Source organism: Oncorhynchus masou, chromosome 1, assembly GCF_036934945.1.
Source record: "Oncorhynchus masou masou isolate Uvic2021 chromosome 1, UVic_Omas_1.1, whole genome shotgun sequence".
Taxonomy (NCBI): domain Eukaryota; kingdom Metazoa; phylum Chordata; class Actinopteri; order Salmoniformes; family Salmonidae; genus Oncorhynchus; species Oncorhynchus masou.
Window position 1 is genome coordinate 41742143 of NC_088212.1, and position 17522 is coordinate 41759664.

The 17522-nt window shown below is 42.0% G+C and overlaps 1 protein-coding gene across 1 annotated transcript; it reads right to left on the reverse strand.

Annotated features, from left to right (window-relative positions):
* Positions 1–6566: 6566 nt before the first annotated feature.
* On the reverse strand, positions 6567–16912 carry elmod3 (ELMO/CED-12 domain containing 3). The gene is made up of 13 exons (XM_064972136.1): positions 16846–16912; positions 15604–16112; positions 14609–14680; positions 13768–13842; positions 13049–13118; positions 12678–12740; positions 12464–12552; positions 12237–12360; positions 12029–12151; positions 11767–11897; positions 11546–11622; positions 11340–11467; positions 6567–11215 (listed from the first exon to the last, which is right to left on the reverse strand). The coding sequence occupies exons 2-13, from the start codon at positions 15637–15639 to the stop codon at positions 10977–10979; spliced, it is 1227 nt and encodes a 408-aa protein (XP_064828208.1). The 5' UTR covers positions 15640–16112; positions 16846–16912; the 3' UTR covers positions 6567–10976.
* Positions 16913–17522: the final 610 nt, after the last annotated feature.

Sequence of the window (17522 nt, forward strand, 5' to 3'; positions counted from 1 at the left end):
TTCTGTGGGAGGTCTGGACCTATCGCCGGGAGCTGTGGGCATAATGTTATCCTGCTTCTCGTGGGCCCGTGAAAGGTTCCACGAATTGTGAGAGGTAGGAATGGACGTTAACCCAAGGCAGTTAACCCACCGTTCCGAGGCCGTCATTGAAAATAAGAATGTGTTCTTAACTGACTTGCCTAGTTAAATAAAGATTTTTTTTAAATTAAATCGGCCAAATCCAAAAATAACGATTACTGATTGTTATGAAAACTTGAAATCGGCCATTCTGATTAATCGGTCGACCTCTAATGTGTGCCTATGTGCCTATGAACCAAAGTTATACTGTTAGCACTGAGGCAATGTGCCCTAGTAGGACGTCCACCGTGTGCTGCTCACCCTGCACTAACATAAATAACATGTGCAAGTCTACGTCTGCTAAACTTCCCAGTAAAGCAATGAAAACAATCAAGCATGCCAGAAAAGTGCTAAAAATAGCCCACATTGGGACTCCCGAGTGGCGCAGCAGTCTAAGGCACTGCATTGCAGTGCTAGCTGCGTTACTACAGACCCTGGTTTGATTCCAGCCTGTATCACAACTGGCCATGATTGGGGGTATTGATCACATCTTTACTATTGCTACAGAAATTTGCTTTAAACCTGTATCCAAATCCATCGGATGTAGTGGTCACAATAAAGTAGCCATATCTAGGAAAACTGAAGTTCCAAAGTCCTAATATAGTGTATAGGCCTAATATAGTGTATAAGATGTCATACAATAACTTTTGTATTGATTCCTATGTTGTTGATGTAAATAATATTTGTTGGTCTGTGGTGAGTAATGAGGAGCAACCAGACGCTGCACTTGACACATTTCTGAAGTTTCTTATTCCAGTTACTAATAAGCATGCACCCATTAAGAAAATGACTGTAAAACCTCTTACATCTGTGAATTGATGGGGAATTGAAAAATGGTATGGTTGAGAGGGATGAGGCAAATGGAATGGCAAATAAGTCTGGCTGCACAACCGATTGGCAAACGTACCGCAAATTGAGAAACCATGTGGCTAAACTGAATAAAAAGAAGAAACTATACTATGAAACAAAGATAAATTATATAATGATAGTAAAAATAAGAGTCAATCACCACCTTCCGGAGACACCTGAAACCCCACCTCTTCAAGGAATACCTAGGATAGGATAAGTAATCCTTCTCACCCCCCCTTAAATGATTTAGATGCACTATTGTAAAGTGGCTGTTCCACTGGATGTCAGAAGGTGAATTCACCAATTTGTAAGTCGCTCTGGATAAGAGCGTCTGCTAAATGACTTAAATGTAATGTAATGTAAAAAGCTTTGGAGCACTTTAAATGAAATTCTAGGCAAAAAGGCAAACTCAGCTCCATCACTCATTGAATCAGATGGCTCATTCATCACAAAAGCCACTGATATTGCCAATTACTTTAATGGTGTTTTCATTGGCAAGATTAGCAAATTTAGATAATATTGCCACTCCTATTTGCCATATCTTCAATCTAAGCCTACTAGAATGTGTGTGCCCTCAGGCCTGGAGGGAAGCAAAAGTAATTCCGCTACCCAAGAATAGTAAAGCACCTTTTACTGGCTCCCAAGTGGCACAGCGGTCTAAAACACTGCATCTAAGTGCTAGAGGTGTCACTACAGACCCTAGTTCGATTCCAGGATGTATCACAAGCGGCCATGATTGGGAGTCCCATAGGGCGGCACACAATTGGCCCAGCGTCATTCGGGTAAGGGTTTGGCCGGTGCAGCCCGTCATTGTAAATAAGAATTTATTCTTAACTGACTTGCCTAGTTAAATAAAGGTTAATCAAAATTGCGGATCAATCAGCCTGTTACCAACCATTACTAAACTTTTTGAAAAAATGATGTTGGACAAGATACAATGCTATTTTACTGTAAACAAACTGACAGACTTTCAGCATGCTTATAGGGAAGGACATTCAACAAGCTCAGCACTTACACAAATTGCCTGAGAGAAATTAATGATAAAAAGATTGTGTTAACTGTTTTGTTAGACTTCAGTGCGGCTTTTGACATGATCGATCACAGACTGCTGATGGAAAACGTATGACTTTACACCCCCTGCTATATTGTGGATAAAAAGTTACCTGTCTAACCCAACACAGATGTTGTTCTTTAATGGGAGCCTCTCCAACATAGGTAGAATCTGGAATTCCCCAGGGCAGCTGACTAAGCCCCCTTTTTCAATCTTTACTAATGACATTCCACCAGCCTTGTACAGTATGCGGATGACTCAACACTATACACATCAGCTACAACAGCGAGTGAAATCACTTAGTTTCAGAATGGGTGGCAAGGAATAAATTAGTCCTAAATATTTCAAAAACTAAAAGCATTGTATTACAGACAAATGCTTCACTAAATTCTAAACCTCAATTAAATCTTGTAATAAATAATGTGGAAATTGACTGTCATGGTCAAAACACGTTGATACAACAGTAGCTAAAATGGGGAAAAGCCTGTCCATAATAAATCGTTACTCTGCCTTTTTAACAACACTATCAACAAGGCAGGTCCTACAGGCTCTAGTTTTGTCCCTACCTGGACCACTGTTCAGTAGTGTGGTCAGGTGCCACAAAGAGGGAAGAACAAAGTATGGGAGGCACACAGTACTACATAGAGCCATGGCTACATGAAATTCTATTCCACGTCAGGTAATTGATGTAAGCAGTAGAATTACATTTAAAAAACATAAAAATACACCTTATGGAATAGCTGGGACTGTGAAGAGACACACACAGGCACACATACACATAAGACACGCACTCCACACACGTACACATGGTTTTTGTATTGTGGATATGTGATAGTAGAGTAGTGGCCTGAGGGAACACACTTAATGTGCTGTGAAAAGGGTTCTGAAATGTAATGTCATGTAATGTTTAAAATTGTATATGACTGCCTTAATGTTGCTGGACCCCAGGAAGAGTTGCTGCTGCCAAGGCAGCTAATGGGGAAAGGGTTGCAATCTTTCTGGGAAATTTCTGTAAATTAATTTAAGCCTGGGAATTTTCCTTAAATTCATCAAAAAAGTTAGCTTACAACAGGGAACCTTTTTTTGTGGGATACATATAAGGCAATTCTAGGTCTTGTGGGATATTTTGGTTAAACTATCCCCAATTTAATGGAATTGCAACCATCTACATGCACAGTGCATTCTTCCATCACATGTACAGCTGATTCTCAAGATCTTGCACACTAATGACATGCTATTGAGCCCACACTAGCACACTGTCTGGGCCAAGGACTACATGCTTTCTGGTAAGTTTTGATTATAATACTGGGTGGGGTGATTATATTTTATATGACATAACTAGTAAATAGTAGTCTACAGCAAAGTTTATTTTATTTTATTTTTATTTCACCTTTTTTTTACCAGTTAGGTCAGTTGAGAACAAGTTCTCATTTACAACTGCGACCTGGCCAAGATAAAGCAAAGCAGTGTGACACAAACAACACAGAGTTACACATGGAATAAATAAATGTACAGTCAATAACACAATAGAAAAGTCTATATACAGTGTGTGCAAATGAAGTAAGATTAGGGAGGTAAGGCAATAAATAGGCCATAGTGGTGAAATAATTACAATTTGGGGATGAGGTAGTTGGGTGGGCTATTTACAGATGGGCTATGTACAGGTGAAATGATCTGTAAACTGCTCTGACAGCTGATGCTTAAAGTTAGTGAGGGAGATATGAGTCTCCAGCTTCAGTGATTTTTGCAATTCATTCCAGTCACTGGCAGCAGAGAGCTGGAAGGAAAGGCGGACAAATTAGGAGGCTTTGGGGGTTACCAGTGAGATATACGTGCTGGAGCGCGTGCTGCTATGGTGACCAGTGAGCTGAGATAAGGCTGGGCTTTACCTAGCAAAGAGATATAGAAGACCTGGAGCCAGTGGGTTTGGCGACGAATATGAAGCGAGGGCCAGCCAACGAGAGCATACAGGTCACAGTGGTGGGTAGTATATGGGGCTTTGGTGACAAAACGGATGGCATTGTAATAGACTGCATTGAATTTGCTGAGTAGAGTGTTGGAGGCTATTTTGTAAATGACATTGCCGAAGTCAAGAATCGGTAGGGTAGTCAGTTTTACGAGGGTATGTTTGGCAGCATGAGTTAAGGATGCTTTATTGCGAAATAGGAAGGCGATTCTAGATTTAATTTTGGATTGGAGATGCTTAATATGAGTCTGGAAGGAAAGTTTACAGTCTAACCAGACACCTAGGTATTTGCAGTTGTCCACATATAAAGTGTGTTTAAATAATTTCTAATTTAAAATTTATGGCTTAGAGGCAGTATTTCGACATCTGGATGAGAAGCGTGCCCAAAGTAAACTGCATGTTACTCAGGCCCAGAAGCTAGGATATGCATATAATTGGTATATTTGAATAAAAAAACACTCTAAAGTTTCCAAAACTGTTAAAATAATGTCTGTGAGTATAACAGAACTGATATACCAAGCGAAAACCTGAGGAAAATGGGATATAAAGTGGGATACTTTTGATGTGGGTAGTTTTCAATTGAATGCCTATACAGTATGTAATGGGTTTGGATCCAGATTGCAGTCCCTATGGCTTCCACTAGATGTCAACAGTTTTTAGACTTTGTTTCAGGCTTGTTTTCTGAAAAATAAGGAAGATTGACACCATTTTGTAAGTGGACTGTAGAATGAAGCAGAGCTGGTTTGCGCACGTGGCCGATTGCGCGGCCTCCATTGTTTTTCCTTTCTATTGAATACGCTATTGTCCGGTTGAAATATTATAATTTATTTAGATAATAGACAATCTGAGGAATAATTATAAACATCGTTTGACATGTTTCAACGAACTTTACCGGTACTATTAGGATATATTCATCTGCATGTTGTGACCGCCAACAAAACAGACGTATTGGGAAATAAAGAGGGACTTGTGTAACAGGGACTCTTGTGACTGCAACCAGATGAAGATCAAAGGTAAGTGATTCATTTTATTGCTATTTCTGACTTTCGTGACTCCTATAATTAGCATAAAAATGTTTGTATGCTTTTGTAAGTGTGGCGCAGTCCTCAGATAATCGCATGGTATGCTTTCGCCGTAAAGCTTTTTTGAAATCTGACACAGCAGCTGGATTAACAAGAAGTTAATCTTTAAGCCGATGTATAACACTTGTATCTTTTATGAATGTTTCACCGGATGTTGTCGAGGTGGGTCGCTAGCGGAACGCCTGCTCCAGAGAGGTTTAACTACATGATCTCCACCACTCTACCAGTATTCTACAAGTGCGGACACAAGGGACAACAGACACACCGGTCTCTACATTGCAGATGAGCTGAAGGCAGTCATCAATGGCCTTGGACCACAGAAGGTATTTGCACTGGTGACAGACAATGCTACGAACACAGCTTGGTCTAAAGTGAGTCCTACCCTCACATCACACCCATTGGCTGTGCTGCTCATACATTAAATCTGCTCCTCAAGGACATCATGGTGCTGAAAACAATGGATACACTACAACAGAGCCAATGGAATGGTTACCTATGTGAATGGTCATCAAGTTATAGCAGCAATCTACCTCACAAAGTAAAGTGAGAAGAATAAGCACCACCACATTGAACCTGCCCTGCAACACCACCAAGCAGAGGAAACTGCAGTTCTGAAATATATTTTTAAAAAGCGTGAAGACTTATAACTGAAACCCATACACGCCACTGTGTACATGTTGGACCCCAAGTATGCTGGCAAGAGCATCCTGTCTGGTGCAGAGATCAGCAAAGCCAATGGTGTCATCACTACTGTATCTCGCCTCCTTGGCCTGGATAAGGGCAAGGTTCTTGGCAGTCTGGCAAAGTACACTTCCAAGCAAGGGCTTTGGGATGGAGTTGCAATATGGCAGTCGTGCCATCATATCTCATCAGCCACCTGGTGGAAGGGACTTTGTGGACCCGAGGCTCTTTCTCCTGTTGCCTCCATCATCCTCCCAATCCTACCAACATCAGCCACCTCAGAGCGCAACTGGTCCTTATTTGGGAACACACATACACACAAAAGCACGCAACATGCTGACCAATACAAGGGATGAAAAATTGGTGGCCTTCGGGGCCTCAACAAGGTTGGAAAGTGAGTGAAGCTGAGGCCTCAAAGTCTGCTGTTCAAGAGGTGGACATTGAGGAGGTCCAGGGAGAAGACATGGAAGCCTGAGTGGAAGACAACCAAAGCTTTAGTTGAATCAACTCATTTAAAGTTCAATTCGTAACAAATAATTTTTATAATTATTTATTTTGGAAGGATTTAATCATTGGCAATTATGTATACTTAAGGTAAAAGGTTTATGTGTCTGCCTCCATACATGGTAAGGTAAATATATCCAATGCAACAAAAAAAAATCTACATTTAAATGGTATTAATTCCCATATATTCCCGTTAATTCCGACAGAATGTTTCCACCTCTGAATATTCCCCAAAATGTGCAACCCTAAAAGGGGATCCATAATAAATACAAATACAAGAATAATAACCACAGCACAAAAAAAGAGAGCAAATAACTGTTTTCAATTGCATTTATTTAGGTTTCTCCATACCATACATTTTACTGTACAACGGCACATATTTCTGAAATAACTCCCATTATAAAATAGGGCATCTACAATTAAGGTACAGTCATAAAATGCCTTCAGGGAAAAAAGACGACAAAAGCAACAGTAGAACATCTTCATATAAAGCGCAGGGGATTCAGGAAATTATTAGTTGTCGACAAAGCAGAGTTTAAGACCACTCAGTTTAGAGTACCTTGCATCCTGCTTAAGACCCGTTTTCTCTTGGTTTTGAATTGAGATCTATCAGTTGAAAACAAAATATGACATAACTGGTGCAAATTTCAAGCCAGAACCTTGATTTAGGACTGCAAATCAAATTTGGAGAAGCAACACAATTTTTCTGTACGATCAGAAACTAATATCATTGTTATTTCTCGTTTTTTTCCCTGACATGGTCAAAAGGTGGGGACAATCACTAATACACACAAGAAAGTGGATACCGTCGAAGCGACAAGTAAATTAGCTTATCATTAACATAGTCAACATCAGTAATGATTGTTCAAAAATCCATTAGAGTGGATCTGCAGTCAAGCTGACAAAAAGCTATGTGGATCTAAGCGTGTGGTTGGGCCTATAGTGGGCCTGTGTCATTTCAAATAAAGTACATAGACCTACCAGCTTCAGTGTTAGTTCACTAGTGTTTCAGGTGTGGAATATACATGACATTTGACATCCAAGCTGTGTATGAGGGAGTGTGTATAACTAAGGAAAGAGAAAAGATACAATCTGCCATTATATGAAGTGAGAAGCCATTGTCCTTAACAGACATTCAAAGAAGAGAAAGAGAAGATTTGTCTTGAGGTAAGCAATGTGTTTCAATAGAACGCCCTACTGACAATCATATAGTTACAATCACCTTCTGTACAAACTTCCTGATTCACACACTGAACTGCAACAAGCCCCTCTGCTAAAATAGAACAAAAAATAACTTTGTGTATCTTCACAATCTGAAATGCAAGTTCAGTTAAATTATTGACGGGGAGCAGGTAGCCTAGTGGTTAGAGCGTTGGGCGAGTAACCGAAAGGTTGCTGGATCGAATTCCCAAGCTGACAAGGTCAAATTCTGTCGCTCTGCCCCTGAACAAGGCAATTAACCCACTGTTCCCCGGTAGGCTGCTATTGTAAATAAGAATTTGTTCTTAACGGACTTGCCTTTTTAAATAAAATAAAATAGACTTTAGTCCATTATTTCAGCTTAAAGATGGCTATGATGAGATTACGGCTACAAAGAGTTCCTTTATGCCGGGTTTGAAAACACAACACAGACAAAGAATAATATTCAGCCACCTAGCAACACTCACACTGTACACACCTCCAACATTCTGTAAGAGTGCAAATTTTGCTGATAAAAAAAAAACGCATACGCTTGGCAAAATAATGAGCACGAATAGGGGGGTAGATGTGGAGAGTAATGTGCTTGGAAATAACCCAATAAAACAAGGTAGGCTATGTATAGGAGCTGATAATGTCCACCTTTATAGATGTTTATATAATGTGTATACTTTAGAATGAGTTGAATGGGTTTGTGTTACCTCAAACCCCTGACACAGTGATACATCCAATTTTTTATAGGCTTCCCTTAGAGGGTAACATGACATCCTCTGGGCGAGCAGACACAATAGAACCATCTGGAACACAAGCAGCATCCTACTCACAGAATGACGTCACTGTAATTCTACAGTATGGTTCAAATGACCCCCTCCTACATGTTCTGCTTTCAGTGCAGAAGACAAAGATCATATTTAAGAACAGGCTACCGAAGATCTACAAGTACCTCAAAAACATTCATCCACTGAGTAGCTCCACTAATGAGATGTGTGTGTCTCTTGTAGATGGGGGGGGGGGGGAGGGAATGTCCTATAGTAACAGCTTGAACACTCACTGGCACTAAAGACTGTAAATGAGACATGACCAAGAGCAACAAATTCTACAAGGAAGATAAAACAACAAGGATGCTATCTGATGCTACAGTACTAGTGCTACCTGAACATGCTACTGATTGAGACTGCAGAGCTATGCTCCCCTGCCATACTATACCATTCCCCACAAACACACACCCTGAAATAAGGATTTCCCTCATCATACAACACTATTATTACTGATTATCCATGACAGAATTGGGATTGCATACGGTACACCTTCTTAGAGACACCCTTCACTGTTATCATCACTATCATCTTATTTAAAATGAGTAAATTCTCCCAAATCACAGATGTTCCTCGTCATAACAATACCATGTTGTATATGGACACCCTAACCTTTAGCTCATTCTAGATATCCATGAGATTAGCTAAATGTGTCATTTGTGTGCACTATCCATTTAGTCAGATAACCCAGACGATTGCCCTAGTCAAACAACTCCAGTTGGATGTTCTATAACGGAATGCATGTAGAAAGTTTCTAGCAGACTTCAATCACTAGTCTGACTAAACCAGCCCACCAACACTCTGCGACTCCATGGCTAGTCAGCTGTTGGCTTGACTGACCTGTCTAAATGCTCATCTCAAATGAAACCATTTTTATTATGTAATTCACTACTTTTGACCAGAGAAACACAGGGCATATGATCAAAAGTAGAACATTATATAGACTACCTAAACATTATATTTGAGACGAAGGCTAAATCCCAGTTCAGATACAACAGCCGACATGAGACGAGATAACAAGTAGCTCATTTTAGAACGTTGTACAACAACTGACTAAAGAAGGGGCAATCAGATCAAAAGACGAGAAGCGCAGTTGAGACCTTTTCCACAGTAACACTGCCTCTTTATAATAACGTGATTACACTTTGAAACGAAGTTGCCACTTGTAGCAAACGAGTGTCCTGAAATACATGCACCAGAAACAGGGTACACTTTATGACTTGTCAGATAAATACTATTATCAGCAAGCTAGGCTAGCTATGTGCAGCAACATAGCTAGCTAATTGTCTGCTTTGCTGAAAACAGAACGTTAGCGCATGTATTTCTCTGATTGGCTAAATGGATCAGTCTCGTCGCAAGACTTTAGCTAAAGCTTTGACATGTAGAATCTTGGGAAGCTGCAGCCGACGACCTGAGACGTTAAAGCGACACCGTTCATATCAAACAAACTTAGTTAAATGTAGACTCGGCGGTATGACGAAGACGCAGAAAGTAAACAGCACAGTGGGTAAAATTCCGCAACAACTTGACGCAATGAGGCTCAATTTCTCCGTTGTTTTTGGTCCTGTGGCAGCCACACGCCTACAGCCTGAAGCGACCCTGTGCGCATGCGCATATATGGTGAGAGCGAAGTCTTGAAGTCGTTGCCGCACGTGGCAATGCCATTTCGCATTGAGTTCACCTTAATAAAGACAGTTGCGTCGCGTCTCATTATGTATTTGAACTGGGCTTAACAATTCTAACCCTCATCCTGAGTTTCTTAGCATAATAAGTTCCTCTCACTTTTATAAATACCATCAAGTACCCTATCCATATAATATCATTTCATATACAGTATAATCTCATCTATTGTCATGAACAGCTATCCCTTTGGAAAGGACTAAAATAGTTTTTAAATTATTAAAAAATATATCCCCCATACAATAGGGGGGGGGCTCTGGGCCTATTCAACCTGCACTGGGAGATGGAGACAAGAACCATCGGTGCCCACAGACCCACCACACACATAAGCCCAACTACACACACAAACACATTGCTCACTGTTCCAACTCCCTATAGCCAACACAGACCTTTACCTTCATACCCAGCACGCACACACAAACACACCCAGGCTTGGTTCTGCTGACAGTAAAAAACAGACATACACACTATGGCTTTCCAGAACTCTACTAGGGCCGTATAGACAGATCGGTGCCCTGGGGCTTGGCAGCTATTCAATAAACCAAGGGTGGGCATTCTTACTCTGCAGGCTTTGGCTCCAGCCAAGCTGAAACACACCTGATTCAACTTATCGACGCCTTGATTAAAGACTATGATTGGATGATTAGAAGAAGAATCAGGTGCTTCCTTGTACCGTAAAATTGCCTGTCCCTGCACTAGACCCAGAGAAAACGCTAATATTTCATTCACTCTCTCGTCCTCTTTAATGACATCTTCTATTCATCCATCAGTCCCATGTCTGTGATTTAGTGTTATCTGAACGCCACACCATCATGTACTTCTGTTGGGAGAAAAGGGATCCCATACAAAATTATCTGAGAGCAGCTTTACAGCATCAATGGGTATGTACAAATTAGTGGGGTCAGCGCTTGGTGGGGTCCTCATTCTCTTTCTGTCTCACACACACACAAACAGACACACACTCTCTCTTTCCAGCTAAGACTAGTGTAGCTGTGCTCACAGTCTCACTCTCAGTCTCTATCTCTCCCTATGTCTCAGATGAGCCTGGCCTCTCCCTCCATGTCTGGGGTCAGCTCACACACTCCAGTGAAGTGCATCTCCTTGCCTCTGGTTCCCTCAGACCTGGCACCTCTCTCCCCCAGGCAGGGTGAGGGTTGCTGGGCCGTGGGGTCTGGGGAGGCCCGGGGGGCGCCGCCCGACCTTCTCTCCCTCAGGAAGACGTCAAGCCGACGCAGCATCTGCTTGGGGTTCTTTTTGGCAAACAGCTCCACTTCTGGAGGGGAGCAGAGACACAGTGGATGTCAAGGATGTGATTGTGTTACAAATGTTGTTAATAATGACATGATTCTGAAAACAACTGGGCTTTGTTAAGCCTTGGGTAAAACACAGAGAGTTGCCTTTGAGGACGAAGCCAGAGTCAGAGATAGTCTTCTGCTGGCTCTTCCAAAGCTGGTAGAGGTGCAGGAACGTGGCAACATAGAACTCGTTCAACACCCCCACTACCTGCTGTCGACGGTTACACTCCCTGGAAGACCACACACACAAAAGTGAGGACATCTTGTAAGCAAGTGACTAGGCTCTATCAGTAGGGCAGGACACTTACTTGGAGAGGGCCTCTTCTCTGAGTGCATGCAGGGCGATACGGGTCATGTTGATGGACATCACACAGAACGGAAAGTTCTGGAGAAAGATTGGGCAGAAAGAGTAGAAACCAAATGGGATTTGTAAATAGAAAGACTATTCAAGTAGCCAGGCACACATTAAATAGATGTCCCTACTTGCCTTAACCTGAATAGTTTGTGGCCAGTGTGTGTGTGTATGTACCTGTGTGGGATGTTGGGACAGCTTGTAGATGTCTCTGGCTAGAGGCAGAGTCTCAGGGTCCATCACCAGGTACAGGGTGTGCATCAGCCCCAGGAAACCTGTACCACGCAGGTCTGTGGCTGGGTCCGTACCTACACACAGATACACACTCAACATTTCAGTGTTTTGTTCATTTCTTCATAGCAATATATTCTTATCACACTTTTCATCTCAGTGTGAGAACGGCATCTAATGAAGCATAGATACAGAAGATGTCTCTCACCTTGAAAGCCCACATTCTCCCAGTGGGTGCCGAACCGAGGACAGTCCTGCTTGCTGCCTGTCAGCCTCTTATAGATGGTCTGTAGAACACGCATGTGTACAGCCTGACTGTTATCCAAAGAACCTACAAAGAAAAAAACACACACAATCAGCCTCTTATCGTCTGCAAAACGGCTCTCCCGCTCTCTCATTCAAACACACACACTTACACTGTGCGATGGCAAAGACCAGGTCCCTCTCCTCCAGTAGTTCTCGGTGAAGTCGCGGCGGGCCGAACAGGAAGTGTGTGATAGCGGCCAGACCCGTCCTACGGATGGTGGGCTGGATGTTCTTCTACAGAGAGAGTGAGAACTGACATTTTTTTTCGTAATAATGAGAGTGAGACTCTACAATGCAGTCCTAAAACCACCAGACACATAAAGACCCACATTCTTACCAGCACCTCGCCAAGGTCTGTAGTCTGGAAGTGCTGCAACGCCTCATTAAAGGAGATGAGAGGAGTAGGACTGGACTCCTCACTGACCACTGGAGGCACACAGGACAATAACACACTTCAACAGATTCGTATACAACCTATAATGGAGGAGTAAAACATCACAGCTTTCAGGCAGCCAGGGAATAGGTAGATGTTGCCCCTAACAACATCTCACCTGGTTGGATACTCTCTAGAGCCTCCCACTCCTCTCGAGCCTGCTCCACCTCCGCACTCTCCTCTGCAAACGCACACATACACACGGCTGAGAAACGTCAGACACAGCTAAACAGCATCAACATACACAGGTGAGGAGTAATCGTTCAGTCATGGTGCTATGGTCCCACCACCTCTCCAGTTAATTTTCAATCTGAACAAAACCTTTTCCCCCTCTACGCCATGACACCATCATTTCATACCCTGCCCCTCATCCTCTTCTTCATCTTCCCATAGCTGACTGGGGGGGGGAGACCTGCTAGGGTTGCCTGGTAGCTAGGAGACATGGTTGTTCCTTTGGGAAGAAGGGCCACTGAGTGTATTGTGTCTTACCTTCAGTCTTGGGCTGTTCTCCTCCTGTAGCCAGAGACTGCAGAAGGCCATTCTGCTTCAGAGCTGAAATCTAGACAAATCACAAAAACATTAAGGACACCTGCTCCTTCCATGACATAGACTGACCAGGTGAATGCAGATGAAAGCTATGATCCTTTATTGAACCCTTATGATCCATTACTGACTTGTTAAATCCACTTAAAATCATGAAGGGGGGACAGGTTAAAGAAGGATTTTTTAAGCCTTGAGACAATTGAGGCATGGATTGTGTATGTGTGCCATTCAGAGGGTAAATGGGCAAGACAAAATATTTAAGTGCCTTTGAACAGGGTATGGTGGTAGGTGCCAGGTGCACCAGTTTGTGTCAAGAACTGCAACGCCGCTGGGGTTTTCACACTGAACTGTTTCCCGTGTGTATCAAGAATGGTCCAACACCCAAAGGACATCCAGCGAACTTGACAACTGTGGAAAGCATTGGAGTCAACATGGGCCAGCATCCCTAATGGAACGCTTTAGACGCCTTATAGTCTATGCCCCAACGAAATTAGTCTCTTCTGAAGGCAAAAGCAGGGGGTGCAACTAAATATTAGGAAGGTTTTCCTAATGTTTGGTATACTCAGTGTATCTGTAAACACACAATTGTATTTAAATAACAACACTAGGGTCAGTTCCCTTTCCTATAATGTCTTTGACATGAGGGACAGTATAGAGCAACTCACTGGCAGAGACTTGAGCAGTGAACTGCCATTGGCGTGCTCTTTGACACTATGACCTGGCGTCAGTCCATTAATCACCTGGGAATACAGAAACACAACAGGTTACACAATGCCAGTGATGGAAAGTACTTAAGTAAAAAATACTTAAGTACTAAAGTAGTTTTTTGTGGTATCTATACTTTACTTTTTATATATATATCTTTTTTTACAAATGTTTACTTTCACTTCACTACCTTCCTAAAGAAAACAATATACTTTTTACTCCATTCCTTTTCCCTGACATCAAAAAGTACTCGTTACATTTTGAGTGCTTGGCAGGACAGGAAAATGGTCCAATTCACGCACCTCTCAAGATAACATCCCTGGTCATACCTATTGCCTCTTATCTGGCGGACTCACTAAACACAAATGGAGTGTGCCCCTGGCTATCCGTAAATAAATCAAAAACAAGAAAATGGTGCTGTCTGGTTTGCTTAATATCAGAAAATTGAAATTATTTATACTTACTTTTACTTCTGATTCATAAGTATATTTTAGAAATTACATTTACATTTGATACTTATGTATATTTAAAGCCAAATACTTTTAGAGTTTCACTCAAGTAGTATTTTACTGGGTGACTTTCACTTGAGTAATTTTCTATTAAAGGCATCTTTACTTTTACTCATGTATGACAATTAGGTACTTTTTTCCACCACTACACAATGCAACATAGAACAGCAGGACCAACAAGCTACCAGTCTATACTGATGATAACAGGAGAGGTATACAGAAATTCCTGCTTAATAAAAATGTTTAAACAAACATTTCTGAAAGGGAACCTCTGGTTGGTTGTTGTACTCACAGGTTTGTGGTTAGAGTGGCCATTGGTTAGCTCCTCTGTCTCTTTACATTCATGGGACACACCATTCAGACCCTGAGAGGGGGACAGACCGAGAGGTATCATCAGACACAGCCAGGGTAGCATGGAAGAACAGGAAGAAAGGGGGCAGGAACATCTCTGTGGAATGAGATGCAGCTAAGGATCAGGTGGTTGCCCTCTCACCTAACCTGGGGTGTATTTATTAGTCTAATTCCGTTGCAAAACGTTTGGTCGGTTGCTAAATGTTTTGCGACTTAAAATGTTTACTCCAAGCGGAAAACGTTTTGCTACGAAAACGACTTTCTCTATTGGACAGATTCTCATAGGTCCCTCCACGTTTCGTTCCGTTTGTGTCCAGTTGGTTCCTATAGCAAATGGTAAATGGATTCCGTTGCAAAACAGAGACCAAACGTTTTGCAACAGAATCCAACTAATGAATCCACCCCTGGCAAGATAGTACAGTGACAGTGCAAACACAGCAGAGAAAGAGAACTGTTAGGCTACTTTGTGGTGGAAACCCTTTATTTCCCCATGTGAACACTTTAGAGGGGAAGCTGCTTCATTACTTCCTCCTCCACTCACTAACACAATGGGGATTAAAAACAGAAGGGAGAGATGGAAATTCAGCTAAGCACCACACATTTCACGGTCAATAGTCAGAAAAACGGTCTAATGGATGTGTCTACAGTACTATAAGGTTGTACCTTCAAGCAGATAGATCTGTTAGTGCAGCAAGTCTCATTGTGCAATCTGATTGAATACCACCACACCCACATTGTCTACCCCGGTGATGGTATCACAGACAGTATACAGTTAACATGTGTACAGAACAGGCCATAAGGTCAAAATGTTGATTTGGAACTTGACTGATGTCTGTTGACTGGTACTGTTCCATTTCATTGTATACAGCTGATGTGACTGTTAATCACAGTTTAAACTACTCCAAAAGGTTAGATACTCCAGGTTAAAACACCTACCTCCGTGTGTGATGTGACACCGCTGTCCTCTTCCATGGCATGAGTGTGTGAGTCTATGTATGTGTGAGTGGGTAAACCCTGTTCTTTAAAGCCTAATTTCTCAGACTAAGGCGGTCAAAAGTGCTATTGGGAAGACCCTCATGTTGTCTGTTGTGTCCCTTTCCACAACTACTGCGTTTCAAACTTCTCCTTCCTTCCTCTCTCTTGGTCCAGACTAGAGGCAACAGGTTGATCTCATTGAATTCAATTGTTGTGCATCCTGCCCCATTAGAGGGGCTGCAGGGCTGGGTATGGACACTGCTGGTCTGGTATGGACTCTTTCTTTCCCAGCCGCTTCATTGCTTTGACACTCAATGTTGGCACCTCACATCCACGATGTAACAATGTTCCAAACCCTGGTGGGGCGAGTCTTGAAGTCTTGCAGAGTTGGAGTGGGCCTTCTCCTTGACAAGATCTAACCAATAGGGGGCACTCATGCCATGCTATGTCAAACTGGTTGTCATGGATATCTGCAATTTGGGGCAGAAAAAATAAGGTGGGTAACTAGCTAGCTTGCTCACAAATAAAATGTCAAAAGCATACTAATTATTAATGAACAATTGTCTATTTCCAATTATCTTTGGAAAAAGTATCCAAACCAATCTCATTGAATGATTAGCTAACTACAGTAACGTTACATAGCTCGAACCGTTATCAAGCTGTCAAACTAGGCTCACCAAATGGTAACGTGATACCGAAGACCCACTCACAGCCTACACACACACACACAAAAACTTCAAGGTACAATCTGAAACGTGATTAACGTTACCAGTAACTCAACTGACAACATTAGCTAACTACCGGTACGTTAGCAAGCTAGCTACGTGAGCTGACAGGCTACTGTTAGCTAGTCTAACTTACTGTAACATTCAGTTAGCACTGGCTAGCTATCTACATCATGAATGCGTTTTTTTTTTTTTGCATAACATTTGTGCTCAGAAGACAGTCAACATCAGTGGCTCTGAAGTACTGTCATCCAGCAAGCTAACATTAGCTAGCTAACTCTAAATCTAAGCTAAGTTAGCCTAGTTAGCAAGCTAAATATTTTTTCACAAGCCAACCACTAGTTTAACTACTGCCCTTCTGGAAACTGTCAAAACATTTTCGGATTTGTTTTATTTCTCTCTATTTCTTAAACATTCATCTCACAGCAGCGATTATCTATATAATAGTTAATTATCGTTTAATACAGTTTATTTTTACCTCAGTATCACTCCCTCCAATCTCAGTTTCCCTTCCCCCTTTCCACAGTTAACTTCAAGTGCATTCTGGGAATTGTGGTTTCCTGCCCTGCCTAAACTGCCTGTGCTGGACGGTTCCTTTTCGATTACGTCATGGCTAAAGCAAAGCCAGTGATACATTTCCCAGAATGGACATTGATTGTACTGGACACTGCAAATCGATGGTATAGTAAACTGTTTATGGTAATATAACCACAATGCACAGGTCCTGTAAAGTGGCCTGACAAATGGTATGTGTGGGTGTGCGCTGAGGCCATGGTTGTGATCGGATGCCGTACAGGTCAGAGGAGGTCAGAATGATGTGAACTTACTCACTGTACTCTATACCTTTGTTGAAGCAAAGTAGAAAAATAATATGTTTACGACTCTAATTTCATGTCTTCACGGTCTCTCTCAAACCCCCATAGAGACATCTGGCATTTAACACAAACTGACTTATTTGACCGCTCTCCATTGGTTTCCCATTGCGACAGATCTAGAGTCAGCACCTGGACCAGGGCACATTTTATTAATTGGCTGACTGCACATTCACATGCTCTTCCGCTTTTAAATTTGAAAGGGGAAAAAATACCTAAAATGAGAGGTTAAACATTGCACCAAAACATTACGATTAGCGCTACATGCGGTAAGTTCACCAGT

What these genes read in the sequence shown, in the direction of transcription:
- elmod3 (XM_064972136.1), bottom strand. Translation starts at nt 15,639, where the DNA reads ATGGAAGAGGACAGCGGTGTCACATCACACACGGAG. An exon ending in GCCACTCTAACCACAAACCT is followed by an intron (nt 13,843 to 14,608) that starts GTGAGTACAACA and finishes CTGTATTCCCAG; the next exon opens with GTGATTAATGGACTGACGCC. An exon ending in CTCTGGCTTCGTCCTCAAAG is followed by an intron (nt 11,216 to 11,339) that starts GCAACTCTCTGT and finishes GCTCCCCTCCAG; the next exon opens with AAGTGGAGCTGTTTGCCAAA.